General features: G+C 35.8%; 1 protein-coding gene across 1 annotated transcript in view; it reads right to left on the bottom strand.

The window, feature by feature from the left end:
- Galc (galactosylceramidase) overlaps positions 1-24,580 on the bottom strand; it is a 37,126-nt gene that overhangs the window by 11,537 nt on the left and 1,009 nt on the right. The window contains exons 2-12 of the mRNA XM_013013394.1: positions 23,250-23,383; positions 20,545-20,610; positions 20,380-20,448; positions 20,077-20,140; positions 17,923-18,036; positions 15,493-15,632; positions 14,029-14,067; positions 11,058-11,188; positions 7,980-8,135; positions 5,788-5,912; positions 3,414-3,541 (exon numbers count right to left, since the gene is read on the bottom strand). Of these exons, the coding sequence (XP_012868848.1) occupies positions 3,414-3,541; positions 5,788-5,912; positions 7,980-8,135; positions 11,058-11,188; positions 14,029-14,067; positions 15,493-15,632; positions 17,923-18,036; positions 20,077-20,140; positions 20,380-20,448; positions 20,545-20,610; positions 23,250-23,383 (1,166 nt within the window). The remainder of the gene's footprint in view (positions 1-3,413; positions 3,542-5,787; positions 5,913-7,979; positions 8,136-11,057; positions 11,189-14,028; positions 14,068-15,492; positions 15,633-17,922; positions 18,037-20,076; positions 20,141-20,379; positions 20,449-20,544; positions 20,611-23,249; positions 23,384-24,580) is intronic.

Raw genomic sequence — 24,580 nt, 5'->3', positions numbered from 1 at the left:
ACTAGACAAAGCAAATCTCAATTACACTTCAACTGTTCAATTTTTTGTTATAAACACTTTCCAAGTAAAATATATCAAATGGAAAAAAAAAGCTTTAGCCAGGAACCAGAGGCTCAGGCCTATAACCCTAAGTATTCAGGAAGCAAAGATCTGAAGACCGTGGTTTGAAGCCAGCCCAGACAGTAAAGTCTGTGAGACTAATTGGAGACTAATCTCCAATTATCCACCCAAAAACTGGAAGTGGTGCTACCACTCAAAATGATAAGGAGTGCTAGCTTTGAGCAAAAGAGCTCAGGCACAGTGCCCAGTCTCTGAGTTTAAGTCCTAGGACCTACAAAAAAAATGTTTTTTGAAGGTTTCACTGAAAAGATATACCATATAACTATATCTTTCAAATTCACACAAAGGTCAGCTTAATAGATACAACGAATAGCTCTCATATTGTTGTCATCTTTCACAAGTCACGATTATGAGCTGGAAAGACATAAATTCTACTTTAGAGGATTCAACAATTACAGGACTCAGCTATTTAGGTGGGAGGAGGGAAGTAATCGTGGAGATGGGAGGGAAGGGATGGTAGGGGAAAAACAAAGGAGGAGGCAACAATGCTTGTAACCCCTCTGGTACAGTATTTTCACAATAAAAAAAAACTTATTTTCTTTAAAAAAAAGGTTCTGTCCCAGGCTTAACAGACAATTATAAAATTTTTAAAAATCACCGGCACAGGTGGCTCATGCCTGTAATCCTAGCTACTCAGGAGGCTGAGATCTGAGGATCACAGTTCAAAGCCAGCCTGGGCAGGAAAGTCCATGAGACTCTTATCTCCAATAAACCACTAGAAAACAGGAAGTGGTGCTGTGGCTCAAGCAGTAGAGCACTGGCCTTGAGCTGAAAAGCTGAGGGACAGCACCCATGCCCAGAGTTCAAACCCAACAACCAAAAAAAAAAAATTAAAAATCATCATAAATAGACACTTCAACTAGGAAAATTGAGGGGATGGGTTGGATTGTAGGAATGAAGGAGGGAGATTGGTGAAAGGGGTGCTGTTGATTAATATGCATATTCATACACTAACATGTAACAATAACCCCTTTAAAAAACTACTTAAGAGATAACAAAAATATAATTTAAAAATAAAGAAAATAAACAAGACACCTCAGTGCTCCACGCTCAGTAACTGAGAGTACAAATAGAAAATCAGTACGCATATATAGGAGATTTCAACAGTGTCAAGCAGCTTGCTTTGACTGAGATCTGTAAGTCACTCCATCCAGTGACAGCAGAATGCATATCCCCTTCAAGTGTACATGGAGAACTGACCAAGGTCTCCCACATCCTAACCAAAACACAAATCATAATAAATTTGAAAGGTTCTAGTCACACAAAGTATAACATTTCCCACCATATAATTAAAATGAGAATAACTGAAAAAAACTTCAGAATCATTCTAAAATATTCAGAAAACAAATAAATTTCTAAATAATCTATGGTCCATAAGAAAAAAGATGACAAAAAGTCCTCAAATAAATAAAGCCTTAAAACTTTAAAAGTATGACTTTAAAAATTAGTCTACATATTCCTTAATTTCATCAAACTATGAAAATAAATGCAAGGAGATATACACACAGACACATCATAATAAATGCCAAAAATCAAAGATAAAAAGATTTTAAGAGCAAGACTGGAAATGACTGATCATCTTTATAATCTTATAAGAAGAACTTTATAAGATTTGCAGCTGATTCTTTTTCATCTGTGAAGGCAATATGTCAAAATGCCAAAGAAGCTGTCAATCAAAAATCTTATATCCATCCAAAAATATCTTTCACAAAATGAGGGCAAAACACATCTCAGATATACAAAAACTGAATGTGCTGGCAACAGGTACAGCTTTCATAAAATACAACAATCATATTAAAGACAGTAAACATGTAGCTTTTATCCTTTTTTCTTGTAACTTACTTTAAAAGTATTTTATACAATATGCATATAATTGTACTGTTTAACTAACAATAGACAGAAATGTAATACATTTGTCAGGAACAACACAAAGGAACAGGTGGAAGACAAGCTACATTTGGAGCATCCTGTTGCTTGATGCTACATGATGCTACCAACTGGCAAGAGAAGAAGACTTTTAAAAAATCCTTCTTATCCTCCCCCTTCCAAATTCAGATTATCAGGAGACAATTGTTTAGTTTGTGATTCTTATATGAATTTGGTCCTTCCTTCCCAAAGGACATCTAAATTTCACTTTTATATTTGTCCCAATTTAAGTCCTATGACTGGCTTGACTAATACCCTCAAGTCTCAGTTGTCAACAGCCCAATCTCATCTGACAACAGGTGGACTGTCAGTTCTCTGTGCAAGCACACAACTTCATCTTTTTGGGGGCAGGAAGCTCCAAGACTATGGCTATACCAAATGTAGACTGTATCCCATTTGCAGGTAGCATTCTGTTTCCAGCTAGAGGGTCGGAGGGAACATCTGTCCTTCTTTCTTTGGGCTGTCTTTGGGAATGGTTCTGGATCTTGGTAAAGGGCTGTTTGTGCCCTTTTTTGAGAAGTCCTCTTTGGTCCATGAGAAGCTCAAGTCATGAAGGGCTTACCAATTTTTGGTTCAATTGAGTCATTCAACAGACAACTTTGGTTTAAAAAGAATCAGAATTGCCTATAATATTTACTGTCTGTCCTCTGGAACCTGATAAATAATATACCTTTAAAGGATCTTCTTAAATATTGACCAGGAGATGGCCAAATGGTAAACTGACACTAGAAACCCAATCATAGTCGCTACACAACACATATTTTTTATGGATGCTCTGTTCTCTCACTCAGATCCTTCTTCTCCCATGCAAACTTCTTAGTAAACTGAAACCCTCTGCTGAATACCAGTAATGCCTGCTGCCTCCGAGTTGGAATTTCACTAGTGTTTTGGGAAGCTTAAGATCTCTCCAATCTGGCACCTGTATAACTTAATCTTTCCATTTGCTTCTTTTCATCCTTCAGTCTTCCACTCATTTCCAGGCCCTGTCTTCTCCATCCTTCTGTTCATCCCTGCCATCCCTTCTCCCCAGTACAGCCTCCCAGACACTTAAAACTATTCTCTCAATAGACTAAAAATATCCCTCAAACAGCCCATCTAAGATAGACAATGGAAGAGCCACAGCTTCCCTGTCCTAACATATCAGGACAACGGAAAGTCTTGGAGGTTAATAAACAGGTAAAACTAGTGAGTTGTGCTGCTGTTTTATTGACTCGTGACTAAATTTTTAAATGAAAGCTATAAAACCTTGACAGCTTTCTGTATATGTGAATATATGCAGGGTGTATATGTGTGTTCAATTTTGTATCATACTACTTTTCCAACACTAAACAAATGAAGTAATCCAATATCAACAACAAAACAATTACCATAGTTTCAATGATGATGGTGAGGTTACCTAAGCCATCAGTCAGAGCTACATAGCTTCCTCCTTGTTTTAAATGGCCAACTGTCTTCAAGTAGTACCAACCTGGTTGAGTAAACTGAGATGTATGTGCTGTAGGAAAGCAGAGAGAAATGCAAGTAAGATAAAAATGGTGATGACAGAGTTTCTTTAAAAAAAAAACAATATGGCAGTTTAACCAATTGGAGTCTGATTTATTCTAGCAAGGTATTTTCTACTTTAGAGGAAAATATATGCCAATCACATTTAACTAATCCACTTAAATGGTATAACTGCACAAAGATTCTTGGAATGACAGAGTGGTAAAAATAAACTTACATTAGTATACATTGGGTGGTTATTTTTCACCAAGAGCAAAGTTAAGTTATTCCTCTAGCTACACCTCTCTTGGCTTATCTCCATTAACCCAACCTAATAGAACAAAGAATTATAATAATGCATTTCAAAAACTGCTTTTATGGCCTCAATTGTCTTACAATATATGTTTTGTTGTCACCTCCAAATTTGTCATTGTACTAATAAACAGTATTTCACATCCCCACCCCCACACCCAGACTAGAAGTATGTATTGCCTAGGAAAGTGGAAACAACAATTTAAACACTTAAATAGTTCATCAAAAAAGACATGTAAGTCTAGCTTAATTTTTCACATATTCAGAAGAACAAGTCAAGTAATTTAGAATAATATCACAATATAACTACTAAGGTCATGATTAAAAATTTCTGAGGACAGCATATCAACTAAAAGAGATAATCAAGAAAATAAAGGTTTAAGATTTGAGCAGGTTCACTTTGATTTATAATTCTTCTCTGAAAGCATCTTACATTTGGAGAAATCTTTTTTTTTAAGTACAGTGAGTGGTTATGATTTTAGAAACAAAATAGTCACCAATGTTAAATATTTTTACCAAAACCCAAAAATTTTATTAAACAACAGATTTTTTAATTTGTTAAATTCATTTTGTCATTAATATAATTACAACCCTCAATGAAAAAGTGGAACACACCATTCATCATCTATATGACCTCATCTTTCTTTGTGACTAATGAATGACACTATAATGTTGTTTTGTGATTCAACAGAAGTGGCTGGATCTGAGCCAGTGCTAGTGGCTCATGCCTATAATCAGAGCTACTCAAGAGGCTGAGAGCTGATGATGGCAATTTAAAGCCAGTCCAGGCAGGAAAATAAAAAATTAAAAAATTAAAATTAAAAACCGGAAAATGGAGCTGTAGCTCAAGTGGTAGAGTTAACTAGCCTTAAGTACAAAAACTCAAGAACAACACACATGCCCAGATTTCAAGCCCCATGACTAGCAAAAAAAAAAAAAAAAGAATGAAAGAACTAAAAAAAAAGAAAGAAATGGCTGGATCAATAGGCCTGTCTCTGAACTATGTTAATTATGTTTTTTCTCTAAAAGACATTTAACTCAACTGCAGAAAACTCAACTTATCTCCATTTATAATTCATCTCAAATTTGTGCTATGTTGATTTTTCCTCTGAACTGGTTCTAACATTTTCTTCACACAAGTAACAAAATCTTTAGCATGTGCGCATATTTATATTCAAGACAAGATTGTGTCTTTTTCTGAAAATTACCTTTTAACAATGCATACTTATAGATTTGGGGAACAGTCATGGTATTTTACTTACTCAACAATTCAATAAATATAACTGTTGTAAATTAGTATTTTCTTAGCACAATGATCACAAAACTGAGTTCATCTAAAAGAATAAAGTGTCTCTAAGACCTAATTTAGATACTGTTAACTGAAATAAATCTTTATCAATATCTCACTTTATTAGCCATTAAGACTTGTGATTATATGTTCTAGGTGATTATTTCTGTCTCCATCACTAACATTCCTTCTTCCCCTGCTCCTTTCCCTTCTTTGTGTCATTTCTAAGATTTTGGTCCATGAAAAATCAAATACAGAATACAGAAAGTAGTCTGATTTCTCAAAATAATTTTATTAAAACACTGACAAATCTCTTTTAAAATGGAGACTCACAAAACATGGACAGAGATTTTGTGATACATGGAGTGTATAGCATCTCCTGTAGGTTTTTTCTGCTTTGCCTGGTAGAGAGGAATTTAGGGTAAGATAGAATGTGAAGGGGCTGGGAAGGTGACTCAGTGGTAGAGCGCTTGCCTTGCATGCATGAGGCCCTGGGTTCGATTCCTCAGCACCACATAAGCAAAAAGAAAAAAGCTGGAAGTGGCTCAAGTGGTAGAGCGCTAGCCTTGAGCTGAAGAGCTGGGGGATAGCGCTCAGGCCCAGAGTTCAGGCCCCACGACTGGACCAAAAAAAAAAAAAAAAAAGAATGTGAACCATACCTGACACCCAAATGGGAGATTCCACTACATAGTGCCCACTCCACGGCTCCTGCGCAGTCATCAGTCCACATCGTCCATAAGGCAATTCTTCATAGTAACTAGCCACCAAATTCCAAGCGATTGTCCTAAAGTATGTGATTAAAAAAATAAAAGCATGTGATAAAAACATGGAGTAAAGAATACTTATCATAATTATCATGTAAATGAATATAAAATGATCACCCAAACCAAGAAAATAAAAACTGCTTAACTTTACTCACACTTTGAAATAATTAAGCATTTTAATGATGAATCACATCATAAAAAATACAAATGCATATGGAATGTACAAATTCATAGCCAACAATAACACATTCTTGATTAGTGCCAAATGTAAATGAAAGCTGTCTATACCTGCTTTCCTTTCAACAGCCAGCCTTCAATAATGTCCCCATCTTATGACATAATTTTTTATGAACTTGCTATTGCAAAGTTTTACAATGGAGAACTCTGAAGTGTCAGACTGCCTGGGTTCAGATGCTGACTCTAACATTTAACCCCTCTGGATCTCAGTACTCTTATCTATAAAATAAGGATAGTATGTGTACTTAAATCACAAGTTGGTTGGGAATATTAAACATATTAAAGCATATAAAAAAGAATCAAGATCAAGGTCTGAGCTTTACTGCTGATATAGCATTTTGTTTCAGCTATGAACATTGGTTGGATCTACTTGCTGGTGTGCTTTATGGCTTATTCTTTCAATTGATCAGTCCTAAAAGTCCACAGAAAATACTGAACCCTAAAACTGTGACTCAGAAAAGCCAAACACAGAAGAGAAGTTCTTATACCAATCTGAGTTTCTCACATCTAAATAGTAGTAGTAGTAATATTAATGATAATAATAATAGTTTACTTATAGAATTTTATTTTTCTGATCAAGCTGGAACCTATCACAAAATGTCAGACTGCCATACTTAGGCAATAAAATCTTTCTAATTATTTCAAAACAAAGTAGAAATAATACTCTCAACTTTGAAAATTCTATCAGTGAACATTACATGATTTTGCTCAGAGTTTTGGTAAGTCCTGGTATCTTCTCTGATTAGAGATAGATCAATCAATCAGATAAACTTTCTGGAAGGCATTTTGTAAAAGATATACAAAAGCCTTCAAACTCTATTACCTCTCACCTAGATATTTCATATCTAAGGATACACCCTAAGAAAATATTTACAGGTATGCACAAATATATTTATATGTGGCTAATCATTTCAATTTGTATGAAGCTATGGATTAAAATAACTTGTATTTTTCTAGGAAGAGAAAAATATTCAATGAGGCATAATACATTCTCAACATTGGTGTTTCCCAAACTTGTGCAGAATCAAAATCTCCTGGACTAGACAAACAATATCCCAAGATCCCTCCTTGTAGACCCGGATTCAGTGAGGCCTCACAGCAACCTAGCAATCAATGTAACTAGGATCCCAGGTGCTTCTTCAGACAAGGCAAGTTTGGGTTCACATCAATAATCCTAGCTATTCAGGAGATGGAGATCAGGAGGGTTACAATTTGAAGTCAGCCCAGGGAAAAAGTTTTTGAGACTTCATTTTCACCAACAAAATCCATGTACGGTAGTACAAGCCTACTATTCCAGCTACACAGAAAGCATACACAGGAGGACCTTAGTACAGCCCAGACCAGCATACTATGTCAGACACTTCTCAAAAATTAACAAAAGCAAGAAAGGTGGGGTGGGACTCAAGTAGTAGAGTATGTACCTGGAAAGCACAAGACCTAAGTTCAAACCCCAGTACTGACAAAGTATTTTTTAAATATCAATATGCATAGAAATTATAGTATAGTCATGTAAAAATATCCTTATGTTTGGGAAACACAGACTGAACTATGTAGGTATACAGTGGCAAAACACATAAAGCAATTTATAATTTTTATACAAATTATCATTTTTTATAAATTTTACTACCCATTAACTATGCCTCAACAAACTAACTTTTCTTAATATAAGCTATATGCATATATAGGAAAATGAGTTCAGATTAGATGTAAATTAGGTGTAAATGAAGCCAATAAAGCAAATGATGATTTAAGATCATCAAATAGAGACCATAAGAATACAAGAGTAGCATTTTCTACTTGTTTTCAGAATTTTTTATAATAAAATTCTTAAAAGGTTCTTAATAACTTACGAAGTCATATAGCCATTAATATAATTCTGATTTAATATTCGAGCCCAACAGCCTGCGCCCACATCACTGTTTAATGTACTAAAATCTTCAGAAGACCAAAGTTTCTTCCCAGTCAGCTGTGCATTGTGTACTGAAAGGGTTCCAGGATAATGAGCCCTAGGAAAGAAAGTATAACCATAAGTAAACAATGGTCAGGATAAAACAGTTTCATGAATATGTGTTAACTGAATTAAGATATAAGTGTTCTCCAGTTATCTACTTTAAAACAACTGAGCAGTTTCCAAATAGATGAAAGACAGAATGCCAGCATTTGCTGCCTACTTTCAGTAACCATGACATGACAACAAAGAAAACAAAAAGGGATAGTATTACAGCCACACACTGAATCTAGGAGTAGATTCAGTCACACAGATCATTAATGGACAAGAAGATTCTTGAAGTCATAAGTGGATAAAACCATATTGACTAATGGAAGAAGAGGCCAGAGCCTAGAACACTGTAGGAAGACAGCAAGATCGAGTTAGGATTTGGACATCCCAGGGGGAGCTAGAAAGCTAGGAACAGGAATAGGGAATAAGCAAAGAAGATGCCAAACACCTATTATATGAAGAAACACTTTTTTCCATATTTCTACCACTAGTAGACATAAATTTGGCATTAACTTCCAGGCAAAATAATAATAAAACAAAAGCAAAAAGAAAACAAAACAACAAAAAATACAAATGGGAAAACACAGTTACTATCTCAAAGCATTAATGGTTCTCAACCTAAATGATCTGACCCTGAAAAGGATATTTGGCAAAATCCAGAGACATTTTTCCTAATGTCCTATTCTAGAGAAGGGAAGTTTGATAACTGTATGTAGTAATCAGAGGAAAAATGTTGCTATACATTCTACAATGCACAGGAACAGACCATTGAAACAAAGATTTATAGGGGGAAAATAGAGTATAGCAGTTGAGCACCGGTTCAATACAGTGATAAAGCACCAATCTTGAGTGAAAAGCCAAGGGACAGGGGACCCAGATCCTGAGTTTAACACCTAGTACAAACACACACACAGACACATATACACACATACACACACACATACAAAAATAAATCCTAGAAAGTATACACTATCATGCTACCAGTGACGAACATGTTTAGATTCTGAGTAAATTCTAACTATATCTTCACAATTTTCTGCATTGTCCTAATCTGCTGTCATAAACATGTATTACGTTAGTAACTTGAAAAATATTCTACACTACAGTTATAGGAGGTATATCCCTCAATTCAAAAAATGATGAAACTGTTAACTATGTTCAAAATCAGAGCAAGTAATTTAGCAAAGAAAGGTAGAATCAGTAGTTGGATGCCAGAAAAAGCTTCAGATATTGCCAAATGTCCCCTGGAAGACAAAATTACCTCTAGCTGAGAACAACTCATTATAAAGCAACAAATATAAAGCTACAACTTCATATAACTCCATCTCTGGAATCAAAAAATAAGTCTTCCTAAAAGCAAAAGATAAAAAAGGAAAAATCTTTATTCTTAAGCTTGAATAAAGAAATCTTTATTCTTTATTCTTAAGCAAGAATAAAGAAAGCAAACCTCACAGGAAAAAATTTTGCACTGCTAGAGGTATAAATCACTCAGTAGGCAAGACATTATTGCAACATGAAGAACACAAATATCAGTTATACCAAAAAATACCATGTGTTTAGTTAACTCATCAAAATATCAAGATTTTCAGAACAGGTGTAAAGAACAACAACACAAAAATTACAAATTAGGAAGTAAACAAAAAACATAACAGCATTCTACAACACTCAAACAAAATTAGCTTGAAAGGCAAAAAACAGAAACATACAAGTTAAGGAAGCAGGAATTTCTTCATTATACCATGTAGTCGAGAAAATTTAATGAGACAAGAGAATGGTATTTTCTATTGATAACAGTTACAAATCATAGTACCAATTAACAAAGTGGTAACTATCATACAGCCAAGACTTCCTATGACTGAAACAAAAATCCACTAAGAGGAGGAAACAAACATCCCTGGTAACTCCAGATAGCTAAAGCAGACAATATCACTTAGATATTATTTGTGGTGGGGGAGAAAAAAATTCTTATATTTACAGGAACATGGAAAGGTTTTAAAGAAGAAATAACATTTGAGGTTTATTTGAAAATAATGTGAGGAAGAAGTAAAAAGAAATGAATAGGCATTTAGGAAAAGAATTGGCCATGGCTTCTCTGTTTTTGATGCCAAGTGATTGGAACTTAAGATATCTGTTATACTAGCCTGCTTGCTTTTGTGTACATTCAAAATTCTTAAGCTGGGGGTATAACTTAGTACTAGAGGACTTGCCTACCATGTACATGGTCATAGGTTTGATCCCTAGCACTAAAAACAAGGAAGAGAGGAAAGGAAGAAGAGAGGGCATGAAAAAGGGAATGAGAAAGGAAAAAAGGAAAAGGGAAAGGAGAAGAGCATTACCAACAACAACAAAAAACTACATTTTTTAAAAAGACATCAAGCAGAGTCACAGTCTTCATAACAGATTAGCAAATCCACAAATATATATTCTATTTTTTAAATGCTATGAACTGTCTCATGATAGGTAAAATACAAATTTACTTTAAAAAATACTGTGGTACCTTAATAAGGTGAGAGAAAACAGGGCTATAAAGTAGAAATGGAATAAAGAATGGGATCAGAACTACATTACTAAGGATTTATGATGAAAGTTAGTCAGCACACATGCCAAACCATTTACAAATATAAGGCCTCCCAGCTGCAGGAAACCTAAGGAACTAACCTTACAACACTGCTTTCATAATTCCTAAAATTAAATACTACCACTTACTCAAAATAAGGGCCTCATTTTATGACTCCATATATCAACATTTTTTAAGTGTATGTTGTAGAAAGATTCCTCAAATACCTAAATCTCAAAGAGAATAAGATAAAGTATGGGCTGTACACATTTCCCTTAAGTAAACAATTACCTACCCAGAATATAATCAAATAGGAGGGAAGAAAATCACAGTCACACCTAGAGCAATCAACCAGTGGAAAACAGGCCTTACCCTATTACATCAATCACCTTCAAGAGTTCAGGGTCAAACAGCATAGAAGAAGAAATAGGCTCCCAAAGATTATCACTTGCTATGATTTTCACTTGCTGGAAACCCTGGTAGTTCAGCATCCTTCTTAATACCTTTTGAGAGATAAGATCAAAGGAAGGGTTTGTAGATACTGAATTATAACAAAAATAGCTAACGAAGTAGCTTCAAAAGCTCAGCACTCAGGATGACAGTTTCAATATTGTTTCTCAACTGTTCATAGGGAAAAGAAGTTTTAGAGAGATTTCCCTTCTGACTTTAAAAGTATGTTGAACCATAGAAATTGGAGTATAGAAAGCGAGCAACATAAGTAAAAATAATCAAATGGTAGGAAGTAAGCCCAGATGTAATTACTATTATTTTGGTATGCTTCCTTCTAGGAATTTCCTATGCAGACTTAACAATAAAATTGGGCTCCTAGTCACACAATTTGGTAAAATATTTTAGCCTATCATTCTATTTAAGTATTTTTCAAGGTCTTAAAGTGCTTAATAATTTTTGTAACAACAGAACATCATAATTCTTAATATTTTAGACTACACCAGTATAAATAAGAAATATTCCATTCTTAATATCAAGACGTTCATGGTTAAAAAAGATAGGAAAATAAAATCTATCTATAGTACCATTTATCTACAAAAATTAAAAGAAGCTTAACAGGAAATAAATCAACAAAGAGTACAGAGCCCTTCATCGGCACTGAATACTATTCTTGAGTCCCACAAGAACTATAAAAGAAGCATAAAACAGGGTCTGGTGCAAACACACATCTGAACACCAAAACAGTTAGGTGCCTATATGCCTATAATCCTTGCTACTTGGAGGCCTCAGCCTCTACAACCTGAGGATTGTGGTTTGGAGCCAGCCAAGTAAATTAATGCTTGAGGCTCTCATCGCCAATTAACCCAACAAAAGAACTAGAATTAGAAGTCAGACTCAAGTAGTAGATCCCCAGGATTGTGCAAAAAGAACTTGTAATGGAACTCATAATGCATGTATCTCCTTATAGAGAGATAGGGATTCCCCATCTACTGTAACTCAGAGTACCTCTGAGCATGATGAGTCTGTATTTACTCTAAGGAACTGCTTGATAGTCAATTGTTTTCAGGATTCCCTTGGACTCAAATGATCTTGTTTGGAAGATAAGTTTGGCTTGTCACTCTTATTCTCACATTTTCTAAATATGTAACAATACATCAGTTTTGAGAAACTATTGTAAAATACACCACAGAGTTAATTAGATATTTTGTTATTTGTTGTTATTTGGAAATTTCCATCACTCAGAAAAAATCAAATGTAAAAAGAGAGCTTGTAAAATTATTTTTGATTATTTTTATTAATTTGATCAATAATGTTGAGCATCTGCTACTGTGCGCTAGCCATTTTCAAACACTGTGAATTTAAAGCAGAGTGACTTGTTTGTATCCATTCAGCAAGAAGAGCTGAAAAAGAATAACTTGGTCAAGTTGTGCACTTGGAACCATGACTATATCTAGATTTTTCTAGCTCTCCTAGATAATCACCATTAAGATCCTGTACTCTACACACAATATATTAGAACATTTCAAAATGTACAAGTTATAAGTTTCAATTTATAAGTAAGAGTCCATTCAAAATTGTTACACTGCTTTATATCTATCCATCTAAAATTAGTATTTGTTTTTTCAAGTTAAGTATACCCTCCACCCTGAACTACAATCCCTCAACCCCATTAAGCTAGTGAATTTTAAAATAGGGAAACTCAATCAAACTCTTAAGATACAGAAATATAGAGGATTACATGTGCTTTAATTTTAAGATTTTACTGCAATTTTATTTTTTAATTTAATTTTATTGTCAAAGTGATATATAGAGGGGTTACCGTTAACATATGTAAGGTAATGAGTATATTTCTTGTCAAACATTGTTAACTCTCTCTCATTTTCCTCCCACTTTCCCTCCACCCCAACTTCCCTTCACAAAGTTGTAAAATTCATTTCCAACATAGTGTCTTGTGAGTATTACTGTTGTATTGGTTCACCATTTGTCCTCTGTCTCACCATTTTGTTGTTGTGCTTCCCTTTCCCAAATCAGATAAATGTGTGTACAAGACACAGGGTACCAAAATCAAATACAGTGACAACAGGGGATAAACCAAAGGGAAGAAAGAAAAAAAAAGAAATAGCTTCACACAGCACATTAAAATCAACAACAACAACAAAGAAAAAACTCTTGTTTCTATATCTTGGAGTTCATGTCAATAAGCATCATTTTATATGGTCGTATGTATATAGCTCCCCAGGTAAAATAGCCATTATCAAGAAATCAACACCAGATGCTGGTAGGGATGTGACCAAAAGGGAATGCTACTACATTGTTGGTGAGAGTGTAAACTTGTTCAACCACTCTGGAAAGCAGTATGGAGATTCCTCAAAAGACTAAACATAGAGCTCCCCTATGACCCAGCAATCCCACTCCTGGGCATTTACCCAAGTGACCACAAACAAGGCCATAATAAAGCCACCAGCACAACCATGTTCACTGCAGCATTATTTACAATAGCTAAGATAGGGAACCAACCCAGATGCCCTTAGTAGATGAATGGATCAAAAAAATGCAATATATATACACAACGGAATTCTATGCTTTCATCAGAAAAAATGGTATCACTCCATTTGTAAGGAAATGAAAAGACTTGGAAAAAAAATCATATTAAGTAAGCCAGACCCAAAGAAACATAGGCTCCATGGTTTCTCTCATTTGTAATAATTAGTATATGTCTAGAATAATCCTAGCAGAGGATTACAGTTTAATATCAAAACTACCAAAATAATAATTGTTCTATGAAAAAGTGTAGTGTTTCTACTATTAATTTCTTATTATTTCTATGTATGGAAACATAAAGAATTATTCACAAGTAACAAAATAATATGTAAAATAATGAAGTTGTACAAACCTTGATATAATTGACATCAAATGACCTTTCATTCCAAATCTGTAAAACAAATAGAAAGTTTAAATTCAGAGTTAAGATATTTGTCTTCTCATTCCACTTCTTATTGTATCTAATAAGCCATTTTCCCACCTTACAGGATATGCTTTCATAGAATTTACAGATACAAATCAGACAGCGCTTATCTTTCTAAATTATTATTCTTTAAAAATCCTTAAAATATTTTGTGGATGTTTTCTAAATACAGGGATTTCCAACAATGCAATATACATTCATCCAAGAAAGGATGGTAGTTTTTTTTTTTGTACTAGGACTATATTGAGCACTGGAGAACTAATAGATATAAGGATCGCTATACCAATTCCAATCTGACCTCTAAAGGTATACTTATAAGCTGAACCTTAGTAAGGATACCGTACAGAACAATTTTGAAGGACACAGAATCTCAAAGATGTGGTAGAATATGCAAAGAAAACTCTTCATGAAAAAGGAAGAATAAAAGGAAACGTATCAAATCTCTTAAGAGCATGGGGCTTTAGACTTAAAAGGGAACTTAGAGCTCTATAGCTTTTGTAGTCAAAGACAATCAGCAACAGAGATGAGCCTTGAGTCCAAGTGCTACAGTAAGTTTCATATCAAAGTCCTTCTCTACAGCAAGTGATCTTCAAGAGTTTGAGATATGACTCACCCATTATTTACAAGTAACATTTTTTAAATATCTAACATCATAAAAAACTATTGTAATGCAATCCTACATTCAGTCTCACTATGAGTTAAAGATGTTATGACATTTAAGAGAATTCACAGCGTAATGTTCAATTATATTCTGAAAAAGGAGAACAAAATCAAATGCGTTCACATTGCTGACTTCCTACAGCACTATTCTTCCTCCTGTCCTAAATCTTCTTGTGATAGTTGAGTACATCTGTTCCAATGTCTATCTCTCTCACTAAGCTCAAGGGCTTATTTTGTTATTCCCAGAATATTATAGTTATACTCATGCAACACCAGTAGGAACTCATCAGTATGTGCTTGTTGATAATCTAAGTCATGACTGCATGAAAAACTTCAAGGTCAATTTTGGCAGAAATCTACTATGTGTGAGACTCTATAGGTACAATGCAGTCTAAAACATACTTCAGCCTGTCAGTAGAGCAGCTCTGGAAAGACACAATATTATGTTTAAATATTTAAACATAATATTGGCATTTAAAAAAATTAAAAACTAGTTCAGAAGACATATTCTCTATACAATTTGTCTTTTTAAGGTGGGAAAGAAGTTGGATGGGTAGAGAATAATCAAAGGTCATATGTGGTTAATTTGTGTTATTAGCAGACACTAGTGAAACTAATTAGCCACATGACACAAAACAGTCAACCAACAAAGTACCATAGAATCAAATTACTTTTAAAAATTATTTTAAATAAAAGTCTAAAAACAAATAGTATCTTATATACATTACTTACTCCAATATAATCAATGTCTAAATTATGGTAATGCTTGGCACCCACAATCCAGCTCACGATATAGTAGGCAGTCAGCTGAATATTTTTGTAAGGCCAGTTTAAGCCTTTGCCCAGCCATCCAGGGAATGACCATGGCAACCCTGTACACAGAGGAAAAGAGGTGAGTGAGAAATGCTGGCACTTCAGAAACAAACCAACCAAAAATCACTCAGTGAGGCCAGAGACCAAACATACACATCCTTAAAATCCCTCTCTATTATGGACACTGAAAGTTCTTACTGATCTCCAGAGTCAAATTCCAAACGTCCCTTCACGAAGATGAAATAAAAATAAATCATGCTCTCAAAGACATTTACTAATAGAAAAATAGTACATTTTTCGCTTAACATTTCTACTGCCTGTAGAGATGTTGAATATTGAATTCCTGTTCTCAGAGAACAGCCCTACCTCTGAGGTAATTTCAAATGATGCAATTTCTCATTCACAAGTACATCTTATAATTTCAGGCTACTTAAAATATTAATAGGTTGAGCAATCAAATTTGGCAAACCTAACTTTGTATTGATACCAATATAAATGCTAATGACTCAATAGGAAAATATATATCAAATGATATAAATCAAGTAAATCCATATTCTTCAAATAACTGATTAAGTTTAAAAATAGCCATATAGAAAGGCACTAATTATCATTCCAAATCTTAAATAACTTATAATATATTACTTATAATATATTAACATATATTATTTATAATATATTAAAAGAAGCTCAACAGGTAAGTTCTTGAGGTATTAAATATATTTTCAATCTAGTTCACTACTGAAAAAAATCCAAACAACGAAATCCTTATTTTTCTAAATAACTAACTACACTACATTAAAAAGTATGTGACCTTAACTGAGCACGAGAGGACAGTACTCCTAGCTATTTGGGAGGCTGAGGATGGGAGGACTGAAATGCAAGTCCAACACAGGCACCAAAGCTCAGAAGACCCCTTCTCACCCACAGCTGAGCACTAAACGTCCTAAAACTGGATTTCCACAGAGAGGAGCTGGATTCAGGGGTGCATGCCTGTGATTCCAGCTACAACAGGAAGCTGAAACTAGGTAGGTCATGACTCAGGCATGTGTCCAGGTAGGAAGTAAGATCCTATCCTAAAAATAACTAGTGAATAACTGAGCTGAAAACCAGCCTAGCAAGTAAGACGCCCTGAATTTAAATGCCAGGAGCCCCAAATTTAAAAAAATAAATTAATGGAACATTTGAAAACAGTGAAATGGTAAATACCACCTAAATGTTTTTGTTAGACATGCTTGACTTTCTATACTGAAATGAGGTTTGGCCTTGAAAACAGCTCTATCCAGTGATGCTTTTATTATTCAAAACATTTCTGTAATTTCTCACAAAAGCCCATTTGAAAGAACAAACTCACTCATTGTTTTGTTTTTTGTTCGTTTTACAAAGTGTTATTTTCCTTTGATTTTTGAGAAAATTATTTTTAAATAACTTGAAGTTAAATATTTAAGAGATGATTACTTAAGCTGAATGTTCATAAACCTGTTTCAAAATAGCAAAATTTCAAACAATGAAGCCATCCCACTACTCTGGATGTTTGAAATACTTTACAGGCTCTGTAAGTAATGCTCTATAATTAACCAAGAAATGAATCCAATCTTACTTGAGCAATTATCCAAAGAAATTACATCCAATATACATAGGAATTGAGAACTGTATTGCTCAACCCATGGAAGAGTAGGCTTACATCTGTGAGAGTTGAAAACATTAACAGGGGAGACAAAAGCGGGATCACTGTCCAAGGCTGGCCTAGGTAAAAAGCATGATATCCTATCTGAAAAGTAACTAAAGAGCTAGAAGTGTAGCTGCAGTGGTGGAGCAAGACTAAGTGGTGGCAAGTGATAGCAAATGATAGCAAGTTTGAGGCTCTGTGTTCAAATACAAAAAAATAAATAAAGCAAATACATGATCTCATGTGTATCTCTTCTAAAATTAGAGCCTACTAGTGCAAAATTTAGTATTATAAGTAGTATACTTTTACAAATTAGCGAGATTGTGTTGAGGTGTTGAATTAAGGAACACATCACACATACCAGACAATAATAGCAACAACAAAGGAATCAGGTTCTAAACCTGATTTTGAACTTTATTACTTGTGACCTTAGATCAGTTACACAATCTCTCAAGCCCTGGCCCTGCCTCTATTGTAAAACAAGAAGAGTAACACTTCACTGTGGAGGCATCATAAAGATAAAACATAATATGGCAAGAGCAACAAAAAGTCACTCCTGACACAAATTCCTGCTTTATAGCTGATAGCCCATGGCCTTTAAGACACTGTTATTATTTCATTATCAACAGACTAGATTCACAAAAAGTGAAAGAGACTGAAGAAACATGAGCTTCTCTTCTTACCCATAAGTATAATATCAGGGTTCCTCTTCTTAGCTTCCTTCATTAACCACCACTCATAGCCTCGAAAATAATTCTCATCTAATGTATAGTGCATGTGAGAGGGCTCAGTTCCATCTGAATGTGGAGGAACAGAAAGAAAGAAAATAGTTTATAATGGTGCCACACACACACACACACACAAAGCAGTGTTCAGGTTCCAATCCTAATACTAGACAAGTAAGAATAATCTTATACGAATGATATATTATTTCCTTCATTTTCAAAGCACATTAAAGGTCTTAAATAACAGAATTACAACTTTACATTAAAAGTAGCATTAAGAAAACTGAGATCACCTCAAATAACCAAAGGAGATAGAGATAGAGATAGAGATAGAGATAGAGATTCAGCTGGACCTTGACCTTTCAAAGACATTCCAAATATGAATCCCTGAACTTCTGAAATCCTATTCTCTGAAATCTTATTCTTATTACACCTTATAACATAAAATCTATAGACTACCTTGATATAATAAATTTCCAGAAAAAAGGAACTAGTACACATGTCAACTACAACAATAACAAAATTCCAAGCTAGCATCCATAGTACATGCAACATCATTAAGCTCAGAGACAGGTAACTGACATCAAAGTCTTCATATGTTTTCATACTTCACAAACCTCTGTCCTTGGCTTTACCAAAAAAACTGATACATTTCTTCTTAAAGGTAAATATCAGAATAGACAAGAACTGCTTTTGCTTAGGGATATCTACTTATAAATAATTTCAGCAAAAGAAGCTGGCCAGACTTCTTATAGGAGCTAAGGAAAAGTTTCTATTATAGGAGCTTCCTTTGATTCTGATTTATATTTTTTTCTTCCAATATAAACACTCAATTCTGGAGGTGAGACCAGTCACTGACCTAACTAACTTCATTTTGTCCCTTTCTGACTCCATTCTGCCTCTTCCCCTTTTTTTGCTTCTGAGTTCTCTCCTCAGTCATGTCTCCTTCGGCTAGTTACCTTGGATTCTAAGAACAGGTATATAATTAATAAACATCAGTAGCAGGAGGTTGGCTACTAACAGAAGAGGGTTGGGCTAATAAAGAGGATGAAACAATACCATCAAAATAGATTACTTGCAACTATGAAAATCTTAAAAATAAACATTTTTATGACAAGGGGCCAAAACTTCCCCCAAGGAACAATGAACCCTGCAGAACAGACGGTGGGAAGAACTCAATTCGGCTTCTCATGAGCACTTCTTCTTCACAGCTTTGTAGAATCAATCCTGAGTTAGTGTCAACCTACCCATAGTCTGACCAACTGTTCTCCCAGCTATGCAAAAAAAGCCTCTAGCTATACAATTGCCCTCAACTCTTGCTTTGTTCTCCTTTTACTAAAATTTTAAATTCCCTGTCAATCCCTCAAAAAAAGTTTCAGCTTCACCTTTCCTGTTCTTCCTAGTATGGCCTCACTCTTTGTTTGACGTAATATGGCAGGTGACTGAGCCTATTCCATTGGGCCTTTGAAAGCCAAGCCCTTCACCCTAAAAGTCTACTGAATACCAACATACAAGTAGACAGAAGATACTCTATAGTTAAAGTAGATATAAGAGAATCTGACCTACAAATATTAAGCTATATCTAATTATTAAATTATTTTATTTTCTTCTGGGCAAACAGGGACCAATGAACTACTAAGTGGTAACAGGTACTACACTCAACATGGTGGGCATAAAGACTGAAGATTTATGGTTAAAAAATAATATTGTTAAAGCTGTAACTCTAAAATACAGATAACTTACATTTTTACAAGGTACTTTTAAAGTTAATAACACTACATGCTCTATACTAAATTCAAATCATTTTTTAACTTCTCCATAAACATCTCAAATTGTCCCTCTACTCTGTTGTATAAAGTTTTTAGAAAACTATGCAGGTGTTGATTCCTGATTACCCAAACTAAATAAGCAACCTGAAGTCTGAATACTTTTGGAAAATTCATAATTTAATAAAATTTTTGAGTAACAAGAGGGAAAGGAAAACATAAGAACCTGCTAAGCAGCAATCAACCTCAAAAGAACTGGTATTATTACAAGGCTGATATCTTATTCCACAGGTTCAGGGTGGATGAAAATGCTGGGGGAACACCTCTATTTCCCAAAAGCTCCTACCTGTTGTTTGCCCATCACCGCCTATTTCCACTTTCAGAATATGCAAAGAGGCACCAAAATTTGGCTGTGGAAAGAAGTAACAGTACTGTCACTGTGCTACATCGGATGAAACTTCAAGACAATTATCAGTAACTGCCTTGGGCTTTACAAGTGAGAAAACAAAAGCAAAACTTGCAATGGCAGCCTATTCCAGAAGTTATTTGCCATATTTTTCTCAAATGTAATGCTGATCAATTTTAAAGCTGAAATTCACCATAAACGTTCTACATTATCACATTTGATCAAATAATTACTTTTAATTACCTTAAAGAGATAATCCAATATTTCAGAACGAAAGGGCTCTGGGTAACTTACTAAAAGTCGGGAGGTTGCCTAAAAAAAGAAAAAAACTCAAAAGTATAAATAAATAAAATCAAGTCATAAATAGTTGTCTAAAATTTTCATACATACCATCTGGAACATTCATACCTGGCTACCTCTTAGACAAGTACAGTTCATTTCCAAAGTTGCTGGGCAGAATTTGCTTTGCCAGTCCTTGGATAATTAGAGCTCGTGTTTTTCCAGCAGCTAATTGTTCTGGCCTGAGAGTCTTAAACATCATTACTATAAACTTGGCTTGAAACTTAAGACATTCTATGCTAGGATCATTTGTCAACAATAGCTTGGGGCTGAAACAATTCTACAAGCAGCAATGCTAAAAGGAAACTTGTCCCTCCTTCTCCATCTATGATTATTAAGAATGATCCCTACAGCCAGACAGCATGCACTAAGGAAATCGTAAACAAGATCAGCACCAGGAAGAATGGAAAAACATATACTGCAAGCATTGGGGCAATACCCATTCATACCTAGACTATGACAGATGACAGTTTTACAGAGAGAAATCACAAAACTAGCAAAATTCCGTCCTTTTTGGTGGGCAAGATAAGCAAGGGAAATAAGAGGTAGATTTTCAACAGGGAACAGAAGCCTATCCTACACTTGGAAACCAGATAGGGCCCTATGTTCAAACTATTGACGTGCCAGGTGAATGCCAGGAACCAGGTACTTAATGTTTATGGACTCAATCTTCCATTCTACACTGTCATAGCTGGACATGAGTAGTGCCCATATCTAGTCTTTCACACTCAGAACTTCTCAAGTCCCTGACACTGAGTCACAGACTCACCTCATGTAGCTCAACACATCCTGCAGCGCTCCTGTAGGAGCACTTCTGCTCCTGCTCCTGCTTTTGCTATCTTACTAAAAAAATAAATATCATTGCACCTGGGAAGCAGTGGCTTACTTCTGTAACATTAGTGACTCAGAAAGTCACGAACTGAGGGTCACTGTTGGAAGCCAGCCACACAGGAAAGTCTGTGAAACTCCAATTAACCAACAAAATCCAGAAATGGAGCAGTGTGGCTTAAGTTATAGTGTGTTAGCCTTGAACAAAAAAGCACTCTAGCCCCTGAGACCATCATAACGGAAGAAAAAAAAGTAACATTGGCCTGAGTTCTCCATCTCATCAAATTTCTCATCTCCCTCAGTTAACAATGATCCTAAATAATCATATCAAATTCATTTCAACTCTTCAACTCCATTGATGTAACTTAGGCGCTCCCCTCTTATTAGAATAGGGTACCATCACTGTCTGATATACTTCCCTCAAAACTGTTTATCACGTTAATATTCCCAAAGCAATAATCATTAAACCCTCTTCTTAAACCTGATAAGCCTTGAAAACATTTCTTCATTGAAAGATTTCAAAATTATTTTCTCCACCCTTCTCTCTCAACTTTTGTTAACTTCCTTTTCCCTAATCTCCAAAATTACTGGGCCAGAAATTATACTCACTTATATTTACCCTTTGCAAAGCTCTACCAGGCAAGTAGAGAAATTAAGTAACCTGCAAGCATTTTAAGTTAAGCTTCCATAAAGTGGCAGGTGATAAAATGTACACAATAATTTCTGGGACCTGAATTCTTCATTACTATCAAAATGTTTCCCTATGATACTGGCAATTAAATGAGAGCTTTTTATAACACTATTACATACTGCATTAGGGTCAGAGACTAACAAAAATGTTTTGTTTGGGGAGGAGGGGTGCTAGTCCTGGGCTTGAACTCAAAATCTTGGTGTTGTCCCTAATCTTATTTGGCTCAAGGCTTTTGGCTCCACTACTTGAAGCACCATTCTGCTTCAGGCAGGTAGTTCAGTGCAGATCAGAGTCTCAGGGACTTTCTAGCCTGGCTGGCTTTGAACTACAATCACCAGATCTTAGCCTCTTGAGTAACTAGAATCACAGGCATAAGCCATGGACATTCATTTTAACTGGTATGCAAACACAATGCTGCCATCTTTCTCATTATTTATTGGTCTTCTGGCTTTCCTATTCTTATGATTTTTTAAGAATCAAGTTGAGCTAAATAAATACAAATTTGACTTATACATCAAATATACTACAGTAAAGATCAGAAAGGTTGAACCTCATTATCTAAGAGATGCTTAAAAGCTGCTTTTTGTTAAGAAACATTAACTCCCACAAATCAACAGAGCAGGACAAACTAGGTACACTAAACTTTTTTTTTTTAATTCCATCTCTTTCCTTTTTCTCTTGCAGTAACTTTTTACAGCCATTTGAAAATCCAAGAAGAAAACTAGCTTTCAGGATCAAAGACTGGTAATGTCTATCTGACCAATCCTGGGAGGATGGACCATCAGAGCACTTCTGAGGCCAACTCTGGCCACCTCAGAACCCATCTGTGACTTGAAACTATTTGATCTTTGCATACCTCCTCACCCCCTACCTACCACCAATTCTATTCAACCTAAGGCAAATGTCTGCATGGAGACTTACTGACATACTGTCAGTGAACTTCCTGTCATGTAATAAACCTCTTGACCCTTCACCATATCTCTTTATTTGAGGTATAGAGGCAAGTGGAGACCCTGACACGTGAAACTCCTGGAGTGTGGGCCTTGGGTCCCAGTTTCAGCTATATGAAAGATTTAACTAGTTCAGAGATAGAATATATATTCATATATACTTGCATATATATGAATGCTAATACTGAAAAACCAATGCATTAGCTCACTGCTTATAACTAGAAATTGAAGTTCGTTTTTAAAAAAAAGCAAGAAAGCACCATCAAATTATTTTCCCCCCAAGAGGTTATCTGTGATCCAGCTACAGGCCGAACTGCAGCACATAAGCCTTCAGGTTTGTTCTGAGTTGAATTGAAAGATGTAAGGTCCCTCTCATTGAATCCAATAAAACCAGAAACTTTTAAGTGTTGAGCCTTAACGTTCTCGATCAAAATTAGCACTACAAAGAAAACCTTGTCCAAGTATCTGACAGCAAAAATCTCATGGGGCAAAAAAAGTTGCAAATAAAGTGGCAAAACAAAGATAAGGGTAACAAAGATAAGGAGAAAGTAAATACTCCAAGAACAACAAAGGCAAATGTCTGGACTAAGACTTAATGACATACTATCTTTCAGTGAACTTCTTGCCATGTAATCAATCTCTTGACCCTTCACCATATCTCTTTGAGGGATATGGCAAGTGGAGACCCTGACATGTGAAACTCCTGGAGTGTGGGCCTGGGGTCCCAGTTTCAGTTATATGAAAGAGTTAACTATTTCAGAGATAGCATATATTCACATTTATTAATACACATATACATGTATATGAATGTTAATACTGAGGAACCAATGGTTATTAGTTCACTGCTCATAACTATGAATTAAAGCTATTTTTTAAAAAAAAGTTCCAGAGGCCACACTGGGTAAATTAAGGAAATATTTACATCCAAAGCTACAATAACCTTTCAATTTCCTTTTCAAATAAGCCATATTTAATCCCAATCGCCATAACCAAGACCAGGAACACAGGCCAGCTAACTGCACAGTTACCCTAGTTAACTATTAGAACAGAACCTTCCCGCCTCCCACCAGGGATTATGAACGAAGGAGATCCCACAACCTAGAGGCTGGCTAGTAGAGTGGGCTGAGGCTTTGTAGCATGGGATGAGAGGATCCAGACCAAAGCACTACCACCTGGTTATGTCTCTGTGGATGTAAAATCAGGGAGGGAAAATCTGAGCGTGTCTTTGAGTCTGGAAGAAGCATCTGGAGTCTTCGGGAACAGGACCGATTCCCTGCACATACAGGAGCACGCGGGGCCTTCCCAGAGGGACCACACCTGCAGCTGGCAGTTCCCACGACCCCGGCCGTCCGGGCGGCGCCGGCGGCGGGGGCCGGGGACGGGAGGGCTCGGGGTACTCCGGCCACACGGGACCCAGCCACCAGCACCCCAGATGGAGCCTGTCCCGCGGAGGGGAGACGCCGCGCCCCTTCCCCGCGTCCCGGCCCCCATTCATTCCCGCCATCCTCTACCTCCCAGCCCCGGGACGCTCGTGCGTGCCGTCCTAACGTCCTCTGGAGCTATCTAGAACCCTCGATGCGGCGGGGCGCGGCGGAACGCGCCCACCGCCGGCCGCGAGGCGCCCGCGAGCAGAGAG

The sequence above is a fragment of the Dipodomys ordii genome, unplaced genomic scaffold (assembly GCF_000151885.1).
Source record: "Dipodomys ordii isolate 6190 unplaced genomic scaffold, Dord_2.0 Scaffold2, whole genome shotgun sequence".
Taxonomy (NCBI): Eukaryota; Metazoa; Chordata; class Mammalia; order Rodentia; family Heteromyidae; genus Dipodomys; species Dipodomys ordii.
Note: the sequence above shows the minus strand (reverse complement) of the source record. Positions and strands in the feature narration are given on the sequence as shown.